At 36.6% G+C, this 15,310-nt stretch overlaps 1 protein-coding gene across 1 annotated transcript in view; it reads right to left on the bottom strand.

The window, feature by feature from the left end:
- Sntg1 (syntrophin gamma 1) overlaps positions 1-15,310 on the bottom strand; it is a 333,558-nt gene that overhangs the window by 266,051 nt on the left and 52,197 nt on the right. The window contains exons 4-6 of the mRNA XM_042687069.1: positions 7,998-8,055; positions 7,179-7,222; positions 7,049-7,090 (exon numbers count right to left, since the gene is read on the bottom strand). Of these exons, the coding sequence (XP_042543003.1) occupies positions 7,049-7,090; positions 7,179-7,222; positions 7,998-8,055 (144 nt within the window). The remainder of the gene's footprint in view (positions 1-7,048; positions 7,091-7,178; positions 7,223-7,997; positions 8,056-15,310) is intronic.

Below are 15,310 nucleotides of genomic sequence, written 5' to 3'. Positions count from 1 at the left end.
TTTCTGGCTTGGATTCATTGACAGGTAATAAATATTATCTTCACCTGACTGCCAAGTAATAATTTCCTTTCACGGGCCTTCACTATGTCTCTTTGTCATATACGGTTAAGTGGCTGGACCTGACATGGGACTCTTGGAGCTGGAACCTGGGTGTTCAGACTCAGGTTTTATTTTTTCTATTGTTTTCTCTAACATGATTTATATGTTCAGATTACATCTTACATATGTTCCTCCTAAGGCATAAAAGCTCCTAAACTGTGTGAATGAATACCTTATGTTTGTATGATTTGGTATAACTGTTGTAATATTTTCTGATTTATGTAACTCCCCACTCAAAATGTTTTTCATTCCAATAGGATATTTTAAATTTAGTGAAATACATATAATAACAATTAAAATATTAATCAGCATTTGCCATTGAGTTTATCATTATTTGTTTTCATTTCATTGTATACATGTGTCTTTTTTAACTAGCATAACTTTAGCCACTCATCCTGCTTTTGGAAGAATTATGAAGATTTTTCTGAGAATTGAATTTAAAACCACAAATACAGAATTAGGATGTTAATTATTTCCATTTCAAATTATATAATGTCTAATCATAAGAATCATCAAAAATCAAGAGCAGATGAATCTCTTTTTAGCAACTCATAAATTTTAAATTTAAACCCAAAGATATTTCTTTAGAAAAAAGTCCTAGCATGAACTATCTGTCCATTCATCTTGCTTTCCTCAATGACAGTCTCCTGTATTTCTAAAGTCTTATCACATGGGAATTTAAGTTAAACTAATAAATTCTTTTGCTAGAACCAGGAAGTCTTTTAACTCAATAAACACTTTTTTCCTATGTCAAAACTTTGTTTCTCATACATTCACATATATGAGTATAAGGACATTATTAGATTCCAGAAATCATTGTAAACAAACATTACTTTCATGTTGCCATAATTGGATAATTTTCTCTGCTTTTCTGTATACTTAATTTTTTAATTTTTTAAAAAAATGACACCTACATCTGGACACAGTGTTCCATCACTGTAAATCCTAGAGGCTAAGATCTGAGGATCACAGTTCAAAGCCAGCCTGGGCAGAAAAGTTGATAAGACTCTTCTTACTAGTAAACTATCAAAAAGCCAAAAATGGAGAAATGGCTAAAGTTGTAGAGTACTATCTTTGAGCATAAAAGCTCAGGGACAATGCTCCTGCCCTCTCTCTGTCTCACACACACACACATAATGATTCCCTCACATCAATAAGGTTAGAGCTCTATCAAGTCATTTTTTGAATCTTATGACACAAAGGACTCTTTGATAGTGGATCTCATACAATGTCTCTCAAAAAAAATTGACATGTAATCAGTGTTTTTGCCAAATAAAAGAAAACAGTACAGTATTTTCACAATAAAAAATAAATTTAAAAAAACTTAAAAAAATAAACAGAGTAAACATGATTTTTTTCATTTATTATTTATAACAAAATAACTTGAGAAGGGTGGGTTGGTTCTCAATACAGAAATAATTATCCTGATTTTATCAAATGTATCACTTTGTACTCTATAAATATGTGTAATTATTGTCTACTAAAAATAAAAACTAAACCATTCTTTATAAAAAAAAAAGAAAACAGTAGAAGGCTGAATGTAAAGATGATGACCAGTTAATGTCCAGGGGTCAAGATAGGTAAAGTAATATCAATTTTCACATCAGCAGAGGTAATCGATCAAATTAAAAAAAGATTTTGGTACATAGGGAATTGGGGTATCTAGGAGGTAATCATAAGCAGTTTCATAGTAGAAACAGAAAGATATCCTGGGCTGGGAAGGTGGCTCAGTGGTAGAGCGCTTGCCTTGCATGCCTGAGGCCCTGGGTTCGATTCCTCAGCACCACATAAGCAAAAAGAAAAAAGCCAGAAGTGGTGCTATGGATCAAGTGGTAGAGCACTAGCCTTGAGCTAAAGAGCTGAGGGACAGCGTCCAGGCCCAGAGTTCAGGCCTCACAACCGGACCCCCAAAAAAAAAGATATCCTGATGGGAAGAGCAAGGAACCCTAATTTTTCTAAGGAATATGCTCTTCTTGCCGTGGGTGCCCTCTTAAGTTGCTGACTGGAATTGGTGGAAAGATCTTGGGATGCAAGGCTGGCAGCATCATTAGCTCTGTCTCCTTGTAGTGACCTTCCAAGGCCAGCTTAGCTCCAAGGAAACAAGGTCCAACACTCACCAGTGTCTAGTGGGTAATAGGAAACCTAATTCAAACATGTAAAGGCAAAGTATCTGGTGACACAGACAAGAAAACCATTCTCAATAGGCTGGAGTGTGCTAGAAGGTTTGAATATGTTATACCTATTCAGTTCCCATAAATGTGTATTAGAAGTGTTTTTACTGGTAACAGAGACAAGATAAAAGTAAGTTAGTTTAGCTGAAGTTTAATGTCCTGTATTCCAGCCACACCATAGTATATCATGTAACACTGAGTCTAGTTTTCCATTTTTTCTGTTGTTTGTTTTTTGTCATAGTAGGGCTTGAACTCAGGATTTTCACTATCTTGACTTTGTGACATAGCTAGTGCTCTGTCACCTGAGCCATACCTCCAATTTTATTTTGTGCCAATCCTGGGGCTTGAATTCAAGACCTGGGTGCTGTCCCTGAGCTGCTTTTGCTCAAGGCTAGTGCTATACCATTTGAGCCACAGCTCTACTTCTGGCTTTTGAGTAGTTTATTGGAGATAAATTTTATGGACTTTCCTGTCTGGGCTGGCTTTGAACATCAGTCCTCGGATCTTAGCTTTCAAAGTAGCTAGGATTACAATTAGGAGCCACTGGTGCCTGGCTTCCAGCACTAAATTTGCCGGTTATTTTGAGGATATAGTCTCACAGAATTCTCTGCCACAACTGCTGTCTGTTGCTTCAGAACTCAATACTGTTGAATAGCTAGAATTACAGGTTTGTGCCATCACCACCCTATTTTTTTTCTTAATGTGGAGACTTCATGATGTTCTTCCTTAACAATCTTTGAGAAAGTAGGTTGTATGTGTACAGTTTGGAATGGACTTATGTCAGTGAAAGAAGATGCCATAAGAAACCTATAGATACATGTATTTTAGAGATTTAATATTAGAGACTTTGCTAAAGAAGTCCATCAAGTATATGGTGTTTTTTCAGTGGATAATATGGAATTATCTTCTACACAGATTAAAGTTTGGGAAACCTACACAGAAGGAACAGTTACAGTATTAAAGTCTTCCCTATAAAGAATCCAATCAAATACTGAATTCAGAATTTCTAACAAAGTCAATGGCAGAATAAGTGAACAAAAAAGAAAAGTTACAGAAACTAACATCTTGTCATGCCTACCCAGGTTTCTGAGTCTAGAACTCTTAAGGACCAAGTATGTCAGGATGCTACTTTGAAAAAAATACTTAACATCCTTTATACTTTTGTGCTTTATTCAGCCCACAAAAGTTAATTCGTTTTTTTATAATTTTTCAATTGTTTGTGAGACTTGAACTCTGGGCCTGGGCGCTGTCCCTGAGGCTCTTCAGCTCAAGGTGGTTGCTCTACCACTTGAGCCACAGCACCACTTCTGGCTTTCTGGTAGTTAATTGAATATAAGAGTTTCATGGATGCTCCTGCCTGGGCTGGCTTTGAACTGCGATCCTCAGACCTCAGCCTTCTGATCACTTTTTATTTATTTATATTTGTGGTACTAGTCCTGGGGCTTGAACTCAGGGCTTGGGCACTTTTCTTAAGCTTTTTTTTGCTCAAGGCTTGAACCATTGCTACACTTCTGTCTCTTTGCAGGTTAAGTATAGAAATAAGTGTCTTAGGAACTTTTCTGCTCAGACTGGCTTTAAACCATAATATTCAGATATCAGACTCCCGAGTAGCTAGGATTACGGGCTAGATAAAAGTTCATTCCTTTTTCCCCTTCCCATCCACAAATTATACCGACATCAAATACAGTGAAAGCAGGGGTTATACTGTGGGGGAGGGACATACAATAAATAGGGATACAGGTGGACCCATTGTAACAATGAGATGTACAAGTTGTTATGTCGAAAACGAACTTTACAACTTTGGTGCGGGGGGGGGGGGGGGGGGGCGGGGAAGATTGGGTGGGGGGGGGGGAGGAGGATCAGAAGGGATGGGAAGGGGAAACAAAAGAGGAGGCTACAATGCTTGATAAGGAATGTACTCATTATCTTGCCCATGTAATTGTAACTCCTCTATACAGTATTTTCACACACAAAAAAAAGTTCATTCCTAACATTCAATTGATTCCTTAGTCCTTCTGAGGTATTAAGTCTATTCACTTAAATATTAACTACTGAGGACAAAAAAATACTATTGATTTGGGAAAATCAGAAATAATTCTAATTATTAGTACGACTCTCAGGCAGGGTATAGGACATAGGCTTACTCTTGTAATCTAGTTACTCAGGAGTCTGAAACTTTTGGATCATGGTTTAGAACCAGCCTGAGCATGAAAGCTTATGAGATTTATCTCTAATTAAGCACCAAAGCAGCTGGAAGTGGAGTTGTGGTTTAAGTGACAGAGTAGTAGCTTTGAACAATAAAGCTCAGAGAGCGCACCCAGGCCTTGAGTTCAACCCTCAGTACCAACACCCAAATAAGTAAATATATTAATATCAATACCTGCCTTTCAAAGCTGGTACAGTAAACCTCAAAATATAGTTTGTTATGAGGGCTAAATGTAATTTGTAGTAAAACCTCAAAGTTTGTTCCTGTTGATGAGTGTGGGTACCATCTGAAGAGGCACATTAGTGTGCTCTAAGCTTTTATGCCACACTAATCTATTTAATCAAAGCTCTGTAGAAGTTTTTCTGAGGACGCCCTTTGCTTCTGAAGAGCGAATTACAAGCATGATTCCATCTAACAGCATGAGGTTTTAAAAGAGAATGCACTTCGTTTTTATTCCCTGGATAATGACTTTAAAATCACTTTGTACTTGAAAAAAAAAGAAAAACTAAACTTAAAAGTGACTTTGCTTACATGGCTATATTTAAAAGTTACGTGGGGTCTACAAAGTTGGAGCTCTTTGCCATGCTGTTCATTTGTTCAGAAAACTCTTTTAAAATATTAACTTTTTCTATATGTTTGCAGGATATTTGAGAGTGGGAGTACATACTTCTTATATGGCTTTTCAACATAGATGGTAACTGTGTGGCCAGATGAGCTTTTTGGGCAAAGTCAAGTGATAAGTCCCAACAAATCTTCAGCAGTTACAACAGATGCCCTTCCTCAACTGCTCTGCCATGTTTCTACCGAAGAAACTAGCTTTTCAGAAAAGTACAGCTCCCTCTGTGCAATCTGAAATATCTTAACATCCCAGACAGAAGAACAATATATTCCCAAACAAAATAAACTAGAGCTATGATCTGCGAAAAAAGTATAGTATTTTCATTTTGTCTGATCTGTAATTATAAGATTTTAAATATGATGCCTCCTCTTACCCCTTCCCTTAAAGGTTGATCCCAGAATTCATTAAGGGCTCTTAATGAATTCTTTTAATCTACCAAGTGGAGTCCCACAATACCCAACACTGTCTTGCTTTCTCTGTATTTTTTTGATGTCATATCATCATTCCCGACATGCTAGTAATAAAATCAATGGTGGTCCATTTTCAGCACAATTCATTTAACCCTGAGTGGCAAATTACCAGTAGCTTGTTTGCATAACAACTTGTGGATGAGACAAATTTCATGCATTGAAAATAAACAATACTGATAAGAAAACTGGACTGAAATAAAATGAGAAAATGTGTAGAAACTGTGTATATGCCACAAAACATATGCCCAGAAGAGTACACCTGCCCTTCAAAACAAAAGACACTTCTAAAATTTAGCCAATATCAAGAGCATGTTTAATTAGGTGACATGTGGAAGAGAATGTAAACTTTATAATAATCCAACCAATGAGGAATTGCTGGAAGAATTAACACATGCTAGGTACAAAACTGCTTTCTGTCATCTCCTATCAGACACCATCATCTTGAAAGAGTGCCCTTTCACTGCCCTTTCTGTCTTTGAGTTTGTCCTTTCAGCTTGGATGGGTGAGTATGTTTCTCACATAATCGAAACTAAGTCTAGATAAGAAGCCATGTACAATGGCATTTTGTAGAATGTGGACTATAATTCAAATTCTTAGGCCCACCCAAATTTGCTAAATTTCAATCTCAGACTTCCAAATCTGCAGTTAGAAATATTCCAGAAAAATGTAAGAGTAAATTATCAAATGTACATACAAGATGCAGTCTACCAAAATCAAGTTTTGGGGGGAGGGGATGGAGTATGGTTGGAGGAATGTAGGAGGTGGGGGGGGAAGGGATAGGGGAACAACAACAAGGGAAAGAGTAACAATGATTGACTTGTAATGTACTCACTGCCTTACTCTAGTAACTGTAACCCCTCTGTACAGCATCTTTACAATAAAATAAAATCAAATAAATAACAGAAAAATCAATGGCTACTCTGACTAGCACTGAAACTGTCTGCCTGAGATCTCTCTTTCTCTTCCTGTCTTCTTCCCTGCTACTCACAGCACAGTGCAAATGAAAGCATACGGTCCAGCAATCAGCACAAAGTCCCAGGGAGAAAATATGGAAGAAGCCCCATTCCATAAAAACTGCCCTCCCATAGGACCCAATTTGACACCTTTTGGGACTCCTCTGCAGAGTGTCAGTGTGTCCTTATTTTCTGAGTTTTCCTTTCCCTGTCAAATAAACTTGCTCTGTCTGCTAAAAATAATTTCCTGCCTTTCACTTCTTCAACGCGTAGAGAGAATGACTCCATATCCTCAAATCGCATCAATGCCAACTGTTACAGATTGAAAATAGCAAATGATCATCTTTAAATATATACTCAATATATACTGGGTATCAGCCATCCATTTCTAAGAGGAAAAAAATCAATTAGGAGATCCTCTCAAAGACTGAACTCATGTTGTATCTTTGTAGTTGGTAATATTTTTCAATGCATTACATCTTTTATTAGCATATGGAGAAAAATAAGACACTAGGGAAAAGGGGACTCACCACTTCTTCATGTCTGCATTTTCTCACATTAATCCCATTTATCTGCAATGAAAAGAAAAGCATAGTGTCATGTATTACAAATTGACTTTGTATGTTGGTTGCATATGAATAATAATGACAAGATGAGTACCTGTAAAATTGCATCCCCAATAAAGAGCAGTCCCGAAAGTTCCGCTATGAATAAAAAAAAAAAGATGGCATATTGACTTGTTTCCTCTGACAAATTAAGAATGTATTTTTAATTAAATGTAAAACCGACAGATTAAAAAAGTGTTATTTGGCTAATATTTTAAAGATTCACTGAAAATTGGAATTCTAAACAATAAGATGATTTGGTTCACTTATATTACTGAAACTCATACAGTTTTATTTAGTCTTTTTTTAAAATTTAATTCTAGTTTTATCTTAGAATTACAAAAACATCATCACTTTTAGTTTTCTTATGTATTTGTAACTAGAATATGTCTATAGCATCCAACCTATCAGCTGTGACAGGAGTTCCAAGGTAGTTTATGAAGATTACATTGTTTTACTGATTTTATTTGCAGTTTAAGAGTGAAACAACTTCTTTGTATTTTTATTGTATTTTCTAGAAGAAGCTTCATAAGAAGAACTAATTGGATAAAATTGTGCACAAAAACTGAATGAAAAAGTTTTTGGAAATATCTTTTCTACATATTTTTAGCCTTAGTTTTGTTCCTCTATTTACCAAAACAACTGAAAAGCTTTGCAGTCTTCAAATCATACAAGATCACATTGTGTTCTTACTTTGACCTAGATTCCTTTCTGTGAAAAAAATGTCTTCTTATGGAGAGGTAATTGGTGAACTCAGGAATCAGATTCAGCCATACTTACTGCTTGAACTGGATGTAGTCAATCCCATCCTAGATGGTGAAGCAACCTAAATAACAAAGCTGAACAAAGAAATAGTTACTAGCCAAACACTTACTTCTCTGTTCTTTGGAGATTTTTGAAATGACAACTGGAATGTTATGCTCTGCTCCTCCCTAGAAGGGAAAATAAATCACATATCACATTTTAATTCCCCTAAGTGCAGCAATTAATCAAGAAACTACCTAGGCAGGTTAAACAGACTTGTGTAAGCTTGTAGGTAGGTATGTAGGTAAGTAGGTAGTACTACCACGAAACTATCTACTTATTTAGAATATTGCTGAGCCATCTAACAATTAGTAACAATCAATTATGAAATGATTGCTCCTCAAAACAGAAAAGACTGATAAAGTCTTCAGAAACAGTATTTCTTTTGTCTTAAATACCTATTTAGGAATGCTATCTGACGTAGCAATTCTTATTAGGATTCCTAACACCTTATGATTATATACTTTGATGCTCTGGCTAACTGACTATACATGGTCAATGGAACATTCTCCCAGTTCAGAAACCTTTCTGAACGCTACGTGACCAGAGAAACATTTATCTCTAAGAATAGATAAAGAAAATTGGGATGCATATATGCATGGTGGGAATAGATCATCTGCATTTCCCAAGGAATATTAGACTCTTCTTTGTGTGAAATTGCATGCTGAACAACTTACATAGCAAAATTCAACCACATATGTTTTAATAGTGATTTTCCATTGGACCAGATATGGTGGGGAAAAAAGACAAGCAATCTAAACTTATGTAAAGGAAAACAAATAAATTCTTAGAATGGTATGAAAATCCTGTTGCAACATTACAGACATGAAATGCCTGAAAGCAGAAGTTGAAAGCTAAAATGAGTACACTAAAGAATATGTTATGATCCATTCATCTACTGAGGGGCATCTAGGTTGGTCCCATATCTTAACTATGGTAAATAATACTGTAATAAACATAGTTGTACTGGTAGCTTTAGTATGATCTTGTTTGTAGTACACAATGGAATTCTATGCCTCCATCAGAAAGAATGACATTGCTCATTTGTAAGGAAATGGAAAGACTTGGAAAAAATTATAATAAGTGTAGTGAAGAAACCCAAAGAAACCTAAGCCCTATTGTGTAGTCATGGAGATGGGAGGGCAGGGATGGTAGGGGAAAAACAAAGGAGGAGGCAACAATGCTTGATAAGAAATGTACTCATTACCTTGCTCATGTAATTGTAACCCTCCTCTGTACATATTCTCACAATAAAAAAAAATTTAAAAAGAATACATTATGAAGAAAAGAAGCTTAGTGCTTTTTAATACAAACAGTTAAAAAGATAGTCTAAAGGACATTGGAGTAGTATGCTGAGACTAGGTGATCCCCTCAGGATCCCATAGTGCAGTCCAAAAATTTCTTTAGAACAGTTTTTCCACATGTATATCTACTGAGTATGGCTAACTATAAGATAGACAACAATTGTCAAGAAAAGTGTGAATATTCAAATTTTTTTTGTTAATGAGAGTGGCTTCTACTGCTAAACTAGTGAAAAGGAAGATGACAAATACGATAAGTTCTACTCATTTTGAAACTGAAATTCATTATTCAAAATGTATTTTTGTTTTCCCTCCAACTCATTATCCATACATGCCAACCTCACTAAATCCAAATAAAGTCCCTGGCACAGACTACAAAGGTCCCAATTATGGTCTTGCCTTTTAGTTTACGTGTATCCAGAACACTAATCCTGTTTAACATGAGCCTGCCTCCCATCTGGTCAAAGAGACAGTGAGGGAATTGACACTGTGAAAGAAATCTACTGTGTACACAGTAAATTCTGCATACTGGGGAAGTTAGACCCTAAAGGTAGGTCCTTATTTCACTTTAAGATTTATTTGAAATAAGCACAGGCATTAAAATGAGGCTAGAACTAGTCCAAACTAATATATATGACTCCATTTTCAATCATCTATTCCTCATTTTATTATTTTCCTATAATACTTATCAGCTTCTAACTTTCTGATATATAGTATTTATCAAAAGTATTTATTGATTTTTCTAACTGCTATTTATTCTAAATACTATTTATCAGTTTCAAACATTTATCATTTAAAATATTTTTCCTTCCCTCATCCCTAATTTTTTGCTTGTTTTGAGCATTAGTGGAACCACAATGCCTGGAATAATGTCTTATTATGGTTGTTGATACTTCCTCAAGGTACATGGAAATTGCAAAAGCTATTTGTTCTACATCTACACATTTTAGAAGAAAAACCTGGTTAACTTAAATGAGCCATCAACCTGGTAAAGATAATATGAAAAAGTGAAATAAGTCAACTATGGAACTATATCAGGACAGATAGATGAGGAGACCTGGAAATTATATTATTTTTAATGAATATCAGACCAGGCTCAGAAATTAAGGACAGGAAGCAAACTGAAATGGCAGATAAGTTCCCCTTCTTCCACACTTCCTTTTTAATGTTAAGCTTAAAATATAGGATGGGCTATCTAAATGTGCTTTCTCCTTCAAAATGAAGAACAATTCTGGAATGAGCACAGACAGGAAGAATGAAAGGCATATCTGAAAAAAAGAAGTTCTGAAGATAACCTGTGTTTTAGCTGGGACTTGGGTATCTTGTAAACTGGCAAAGCAGGGTGTTTAAGACTCATTTGTAACAATGAGATGTACAAGACTCTATGTTGAAAAATGAACTTTACAATTTAGGTGGGGGTGGGGAGGGTGTTGTTGTGGAGGTGAGGGGAAGGGATGGTAGGGGACAAACAAAGGAGGAGGCAACAATGCTTGATAGGAAATGTACTCATTACCTTGCTCATGTAACTGTAACCCTTCTGTACTGTATTTTACAATAAAAATATATTAAAATAAAAAAAGAAATACACTGTTAAGGGAAATGGTGGGAAAAACTAGGTGCTCAAGGACACACACATGGTTAAGGACATTTCAGCTCTTCAGGATTTGGAGTGTGGGAGGAGTTCATGGTAATGACAATGGGATGACCTTAGGGAAAAGACCAAATTTGACTTGATTGACTTGATATACACAGTTGCCATCTTATTGAAGTATATGTATGAGATGTATGAAGACTTAGGAGTTTGTTGAGCACAGGACTCAAGGGGTTCTACTGTGCAGGTGTATCAGTTTGGTTAGAACTGTCCTAGAGTTTCTCTGCCTCTAGAGAGAAATTCTAATACTGACCACAAATTACCTCTTTCCCCCCAAGGAGGGAGGAGTGAGTCTTTGGGAGGTACTAAGGTGAGGATAGAGCCCCGAGGTATTACCTAAGGTGTGACTAGAAGTCAATTTTAGCATTATTTCCCAGTAGCTAACCTGTCTCAATCTTACCCATCCAGATCCTTAATCTAAGGAATGGAAGTTTTACACTGAAGTGTAACTGTCCAGCTAAAACTATAGAAAAGCTAGAGATATGAGCAGTCATTTTGAGTCTTTAAGTCCCAGGTCCTATGGGGAACAAGAAATGTTCTCCCTTTTTCTATTTCTCCCTACTGTTTCTGTTATACTAAAATAGATCCTTGCAAACTCTCTTTCCACGTGGACTCAAGGACCTGTGATTTTGCATGGAAGCAGAGGAAGCACTCATCTAGCCTCTGGTGACAAGCCCATAACTCACAGAGCTGAGCAGTGATGACATTATTATGACAGACTTGATTGTGGGAATTCCCTTCTTCCGGTTTTACAATTTACAATTGTATCTACTTCACTATACATGCAGAAGTTTTTTAATGCCTACATTAAATGGGGGTGAAAAGTAGGTAGGATTGAAACCAGCTATCCATATTTAAGGGTAGTTTAGCCTGAAAGTCACTTGGAAACATCCTGTTTTATCTCCTGAGTATGGGTATTACAAATGTACACATCATGTCAGCTCCAGATTCTCACCATCTGAGGTGACCCCATAACTCTCATTTCCCCTCCACACACAGATAAAGCAAGGTATAAGAAGTAACTACTTCATGAACATTTTCCTTCCTATATAAAGTTCTCCTAATATTTGAACAGCTTGATGTCAACCATGTTTTTCTTTTTCCTTTTAAAACAGACATTTGGAGCTCTGAAGTTTAAAACTAATATCAGAAAATAGCTTTATTGATTAGATAACAAAGTCTGAAACAAAAATTAGAAGATAAAATTGGAACTTTAAATGACTCTACCTTCATTTGTTGGATGAAATGTGAGGGTAACCTAGGCCTATTAAAGGTAATTAGATTTAGTTTAAGACTTAAATTGGGAAATTTAAAGTTTCCTAGGTAAGGGCAATATAATGTCCTTGCTTGCTTTAAAACAGGCAATAAGCTTCCAATTATTCCTGAAACCAAAATTAAGATCCTTATCAGTCCCTTGTTGCATGGTTTCACAGCCTAGTTCAGTTTCAGCTAGGACTCTCAGCTCTATGAGCACTAAAAGACATCAATATTTACTGTCTCTGTCTGGAATGATTTTTGCCTGCCCATATTTGAGACTTAGCTAAAATATTCCTAAGGCAGGCAGACAGGCAGGCAAGCAGGCAGACATCTATGTCTCTGACTTGAAGTAATCCACTTTGTAGCAGTAAATTAAGTCTGTGATTTACATTAGAATTTGATCAGCATGTTCTTTCTACTAGAGTATGAACAGCCAGGGATGAAGTCAGCCAGAGCTTTCTTCATCATTTTCCCAACACATCCCTGGCCCAAGGAGTGTGTTTGTGATCATAGGTTTGGAAAGTGTCTGGATTAACCTATGGTAGGATCCAGGATTAGGAAAAGTCATACATTTCTGCACAGGGAATCACAGATATCCAAACATGCCTCATTCCAATGTGTAGTGTTCTTTGTTCAAAACATAACTGATGTGGTAGCTAACTTCATAGGCACAAGGCTATGAGCTCCATCAAAAACTTTTGGAGAAGTATCTACAGGATGCTTTCACCAGTGTGATTGTGAAATACAACCAATCAACCCCAGTATCCTGTTAGAGCACTGGGAATCTTGCCAAATAAACCTTTTTGGTTTAATATTTTCATTATAGAATAAAAACAGATATATGGACCTCAAGATTTGCTCTTCCAGTAATAAGCAAGTTTCTTATAAGCAGAGGAAAAAAAGTAATCCCAGTTCAAAGCTTTAATTGACAGGTACAAGGATCATCTAGAAAATATACGTTGAAAGACAATGGGGAGAACAATTATCTATCTGAGAGTCGTCATGAACTACCAGAATCACCTATTTTGGTCTTTCTCATGTACAATATGACTACCTTTGTAGAAAAGTCCCCAATAGGGCATTCCATAGAGACAAATCGGGCTGAGATGGGAAAGAATTGTCCCTAAACTGATTGGGAAGGACATGGAATATCTTTTTTTTCCCATCGTGGGGACTGAACTCTGGGCCTGGGCACTGTCCCTGAGCTCTTCAGCTCAAGGCTAGCACTTTACCACTTGAGCCACTGCTCTACTTCTGGCTTTTTCTGCTTATATGGTGCTGAGGAATCAAACCCAGGGTTTCATGCATGCAAGGAAAACACTCTTCCACTAAGCCACCTTCCCAGCCCCTGGAATATCTTCTTGAAATGAGGAAATATCCTAAAACTACACAGACATGGGAGGTATAGCTCTGTGGCAGGTGTCTGCCTAGCAAGCATAAGCCTCAGTATCAAAAATGAATAAAGAAATAAGTAAAACTAAGTGAACTATGATTACTTATATATGTGAAGATACAAAATATTATTGAAGCCTACACTTTAAGTGTGTAGACTTAGATGAATTATATCGTTATTTAATAAAAATATTAATGGTCCTTTCAAATGAAAATTTTCTAGGGATTTTAAGTGATTCTTGGGAGTAATCTGAAATCTTGAAATTAAGCTTGAGTATCTGTCTGTGAACTTCTTGTGTTTACATTTGAAAGTGGAGCCAGACTGAATTAAAAGAGTCCACATTTGGAAGGATAAGATGAATATAGATTCATGTATCTACTTCTATCAGCAGGTGATATTTATAGACTTGCATAAAAATTCCTAATACATTTTAAAGCTGGGATTAATATAATCACTTTGAAGGTACACTTGGATTTGTTAAATTTGGTACTATTCATACTGACTCGGGATATTAAGAAATTACTTCCTTGATTCTGGTCTTTCATATCTGAAGAAACAGGATTTGCACCTTCTCTGCCTTGTGACTATGATGAAACACAAGGACATTAGATACTGCCATGCAAATCCTAGCTGATAGCTGTGGTGAAATGGTGACTCTAAGGATGCTCCAGACAAGAGGGATAGACACACTGATACACGTCTCCTAGAAGGGCCCTAGGGGAATGAGAAATATGAGCTCAGAGCTGAGAGAAAAGCAAGCTCATGCCGGTGGAAACACAGATGCTATTGGGACAGGATCAGCATGCATGGATGTAGATGACCCACAGGACAATGCAGACTGCACCAGAGAGCCTCATGTATCTGACACTTCAAAGAAAGCAGTGCCAGTATGAGAGCGGAGAGGAAATACAGTTCTAAATTAGTAGTTTATGTCCTTTGGTCTAGATGTGGCTTTGTAAATAGAAGAGCTTGATTTCCTCTTGAAAGGCAAACAAAACACAAAGCTAGTGCAAGTGGGAAAAAATATAAGTTTTTTACTTCTGAGAGATTATTTGAACAAAGAAGACAATAATGATAACAGCCAGGGGATCACAGAAATGACCCACAATTATAGTGTACATGAGAATGCCTACAAAAGATAACCAACAGTACAAGCAGAGTTAGTACATGGGCTTTATGCACAACAAGTTGCAAACATCCCTTAGAGGACCTCTAATGCCCACAGAAGGGAGACAATTTTTCTCCTTGAGCTTTTAGAATAAGGGCTTACATTAAACTATTATTTAAAAATAATAGTGGATGACATATGTGTATATATGTATGTCACATCCCCAAACTTCATCCTGTAATTCTGCTTCAATTACCCATTTGGTTATAGTACATTTTCTACATACAACTGCAATATGGGGACAAAATTGGAGAAATGACCAGATACCAGTGCCTCATGACCACAATCCTAGATACTCAGGAAGCTGAGATACGAGGATCAAGGGAAATATAAAACGAGCACAAGTAGACAAATCTGAGACTCTTACCTCAATCAACCAGCAATAATCTGGAGTGGAGGTGTGACTCAAGAAGTAGAAAATCAGCTTTGAGTGAAAAAGCCAAGCATGTAGCCCTGAGTTCAAGCTTCAGAATCCCCTCCTAATTCCCTGACTAGGAGGAGGCTGCTCCTGGAAGTTAAGAGAACCCTACTGACCTAACTTCAGACTAACGAAAATAATTTATCTAACCTGGGTGACGTGAATACTCAAGCAAGAACTTAGCCTATCTCTGAC

This window comes from Dipodomys spectabilis, unplaced genomic scaffold (genome assembly GCF_019054845.1).
Source record: "Dipodomys spectabilis isolate Male_0828 unplaced genomic scaffold, ASM1905484v1 ptg000099l, whole genome shotgun sequence".
In the NCBI taxonomy this organism is placed as follows: domain Eukaryota; kingdom Metazoa; phylum Chordata; class Mammalia; order Rodentia; family Heteromyidae; genus Dipodomys; species Dipodomys spectabilis.
This window is presented reverse-complemented; position numbering and strand designations above follow the sequence as displayed.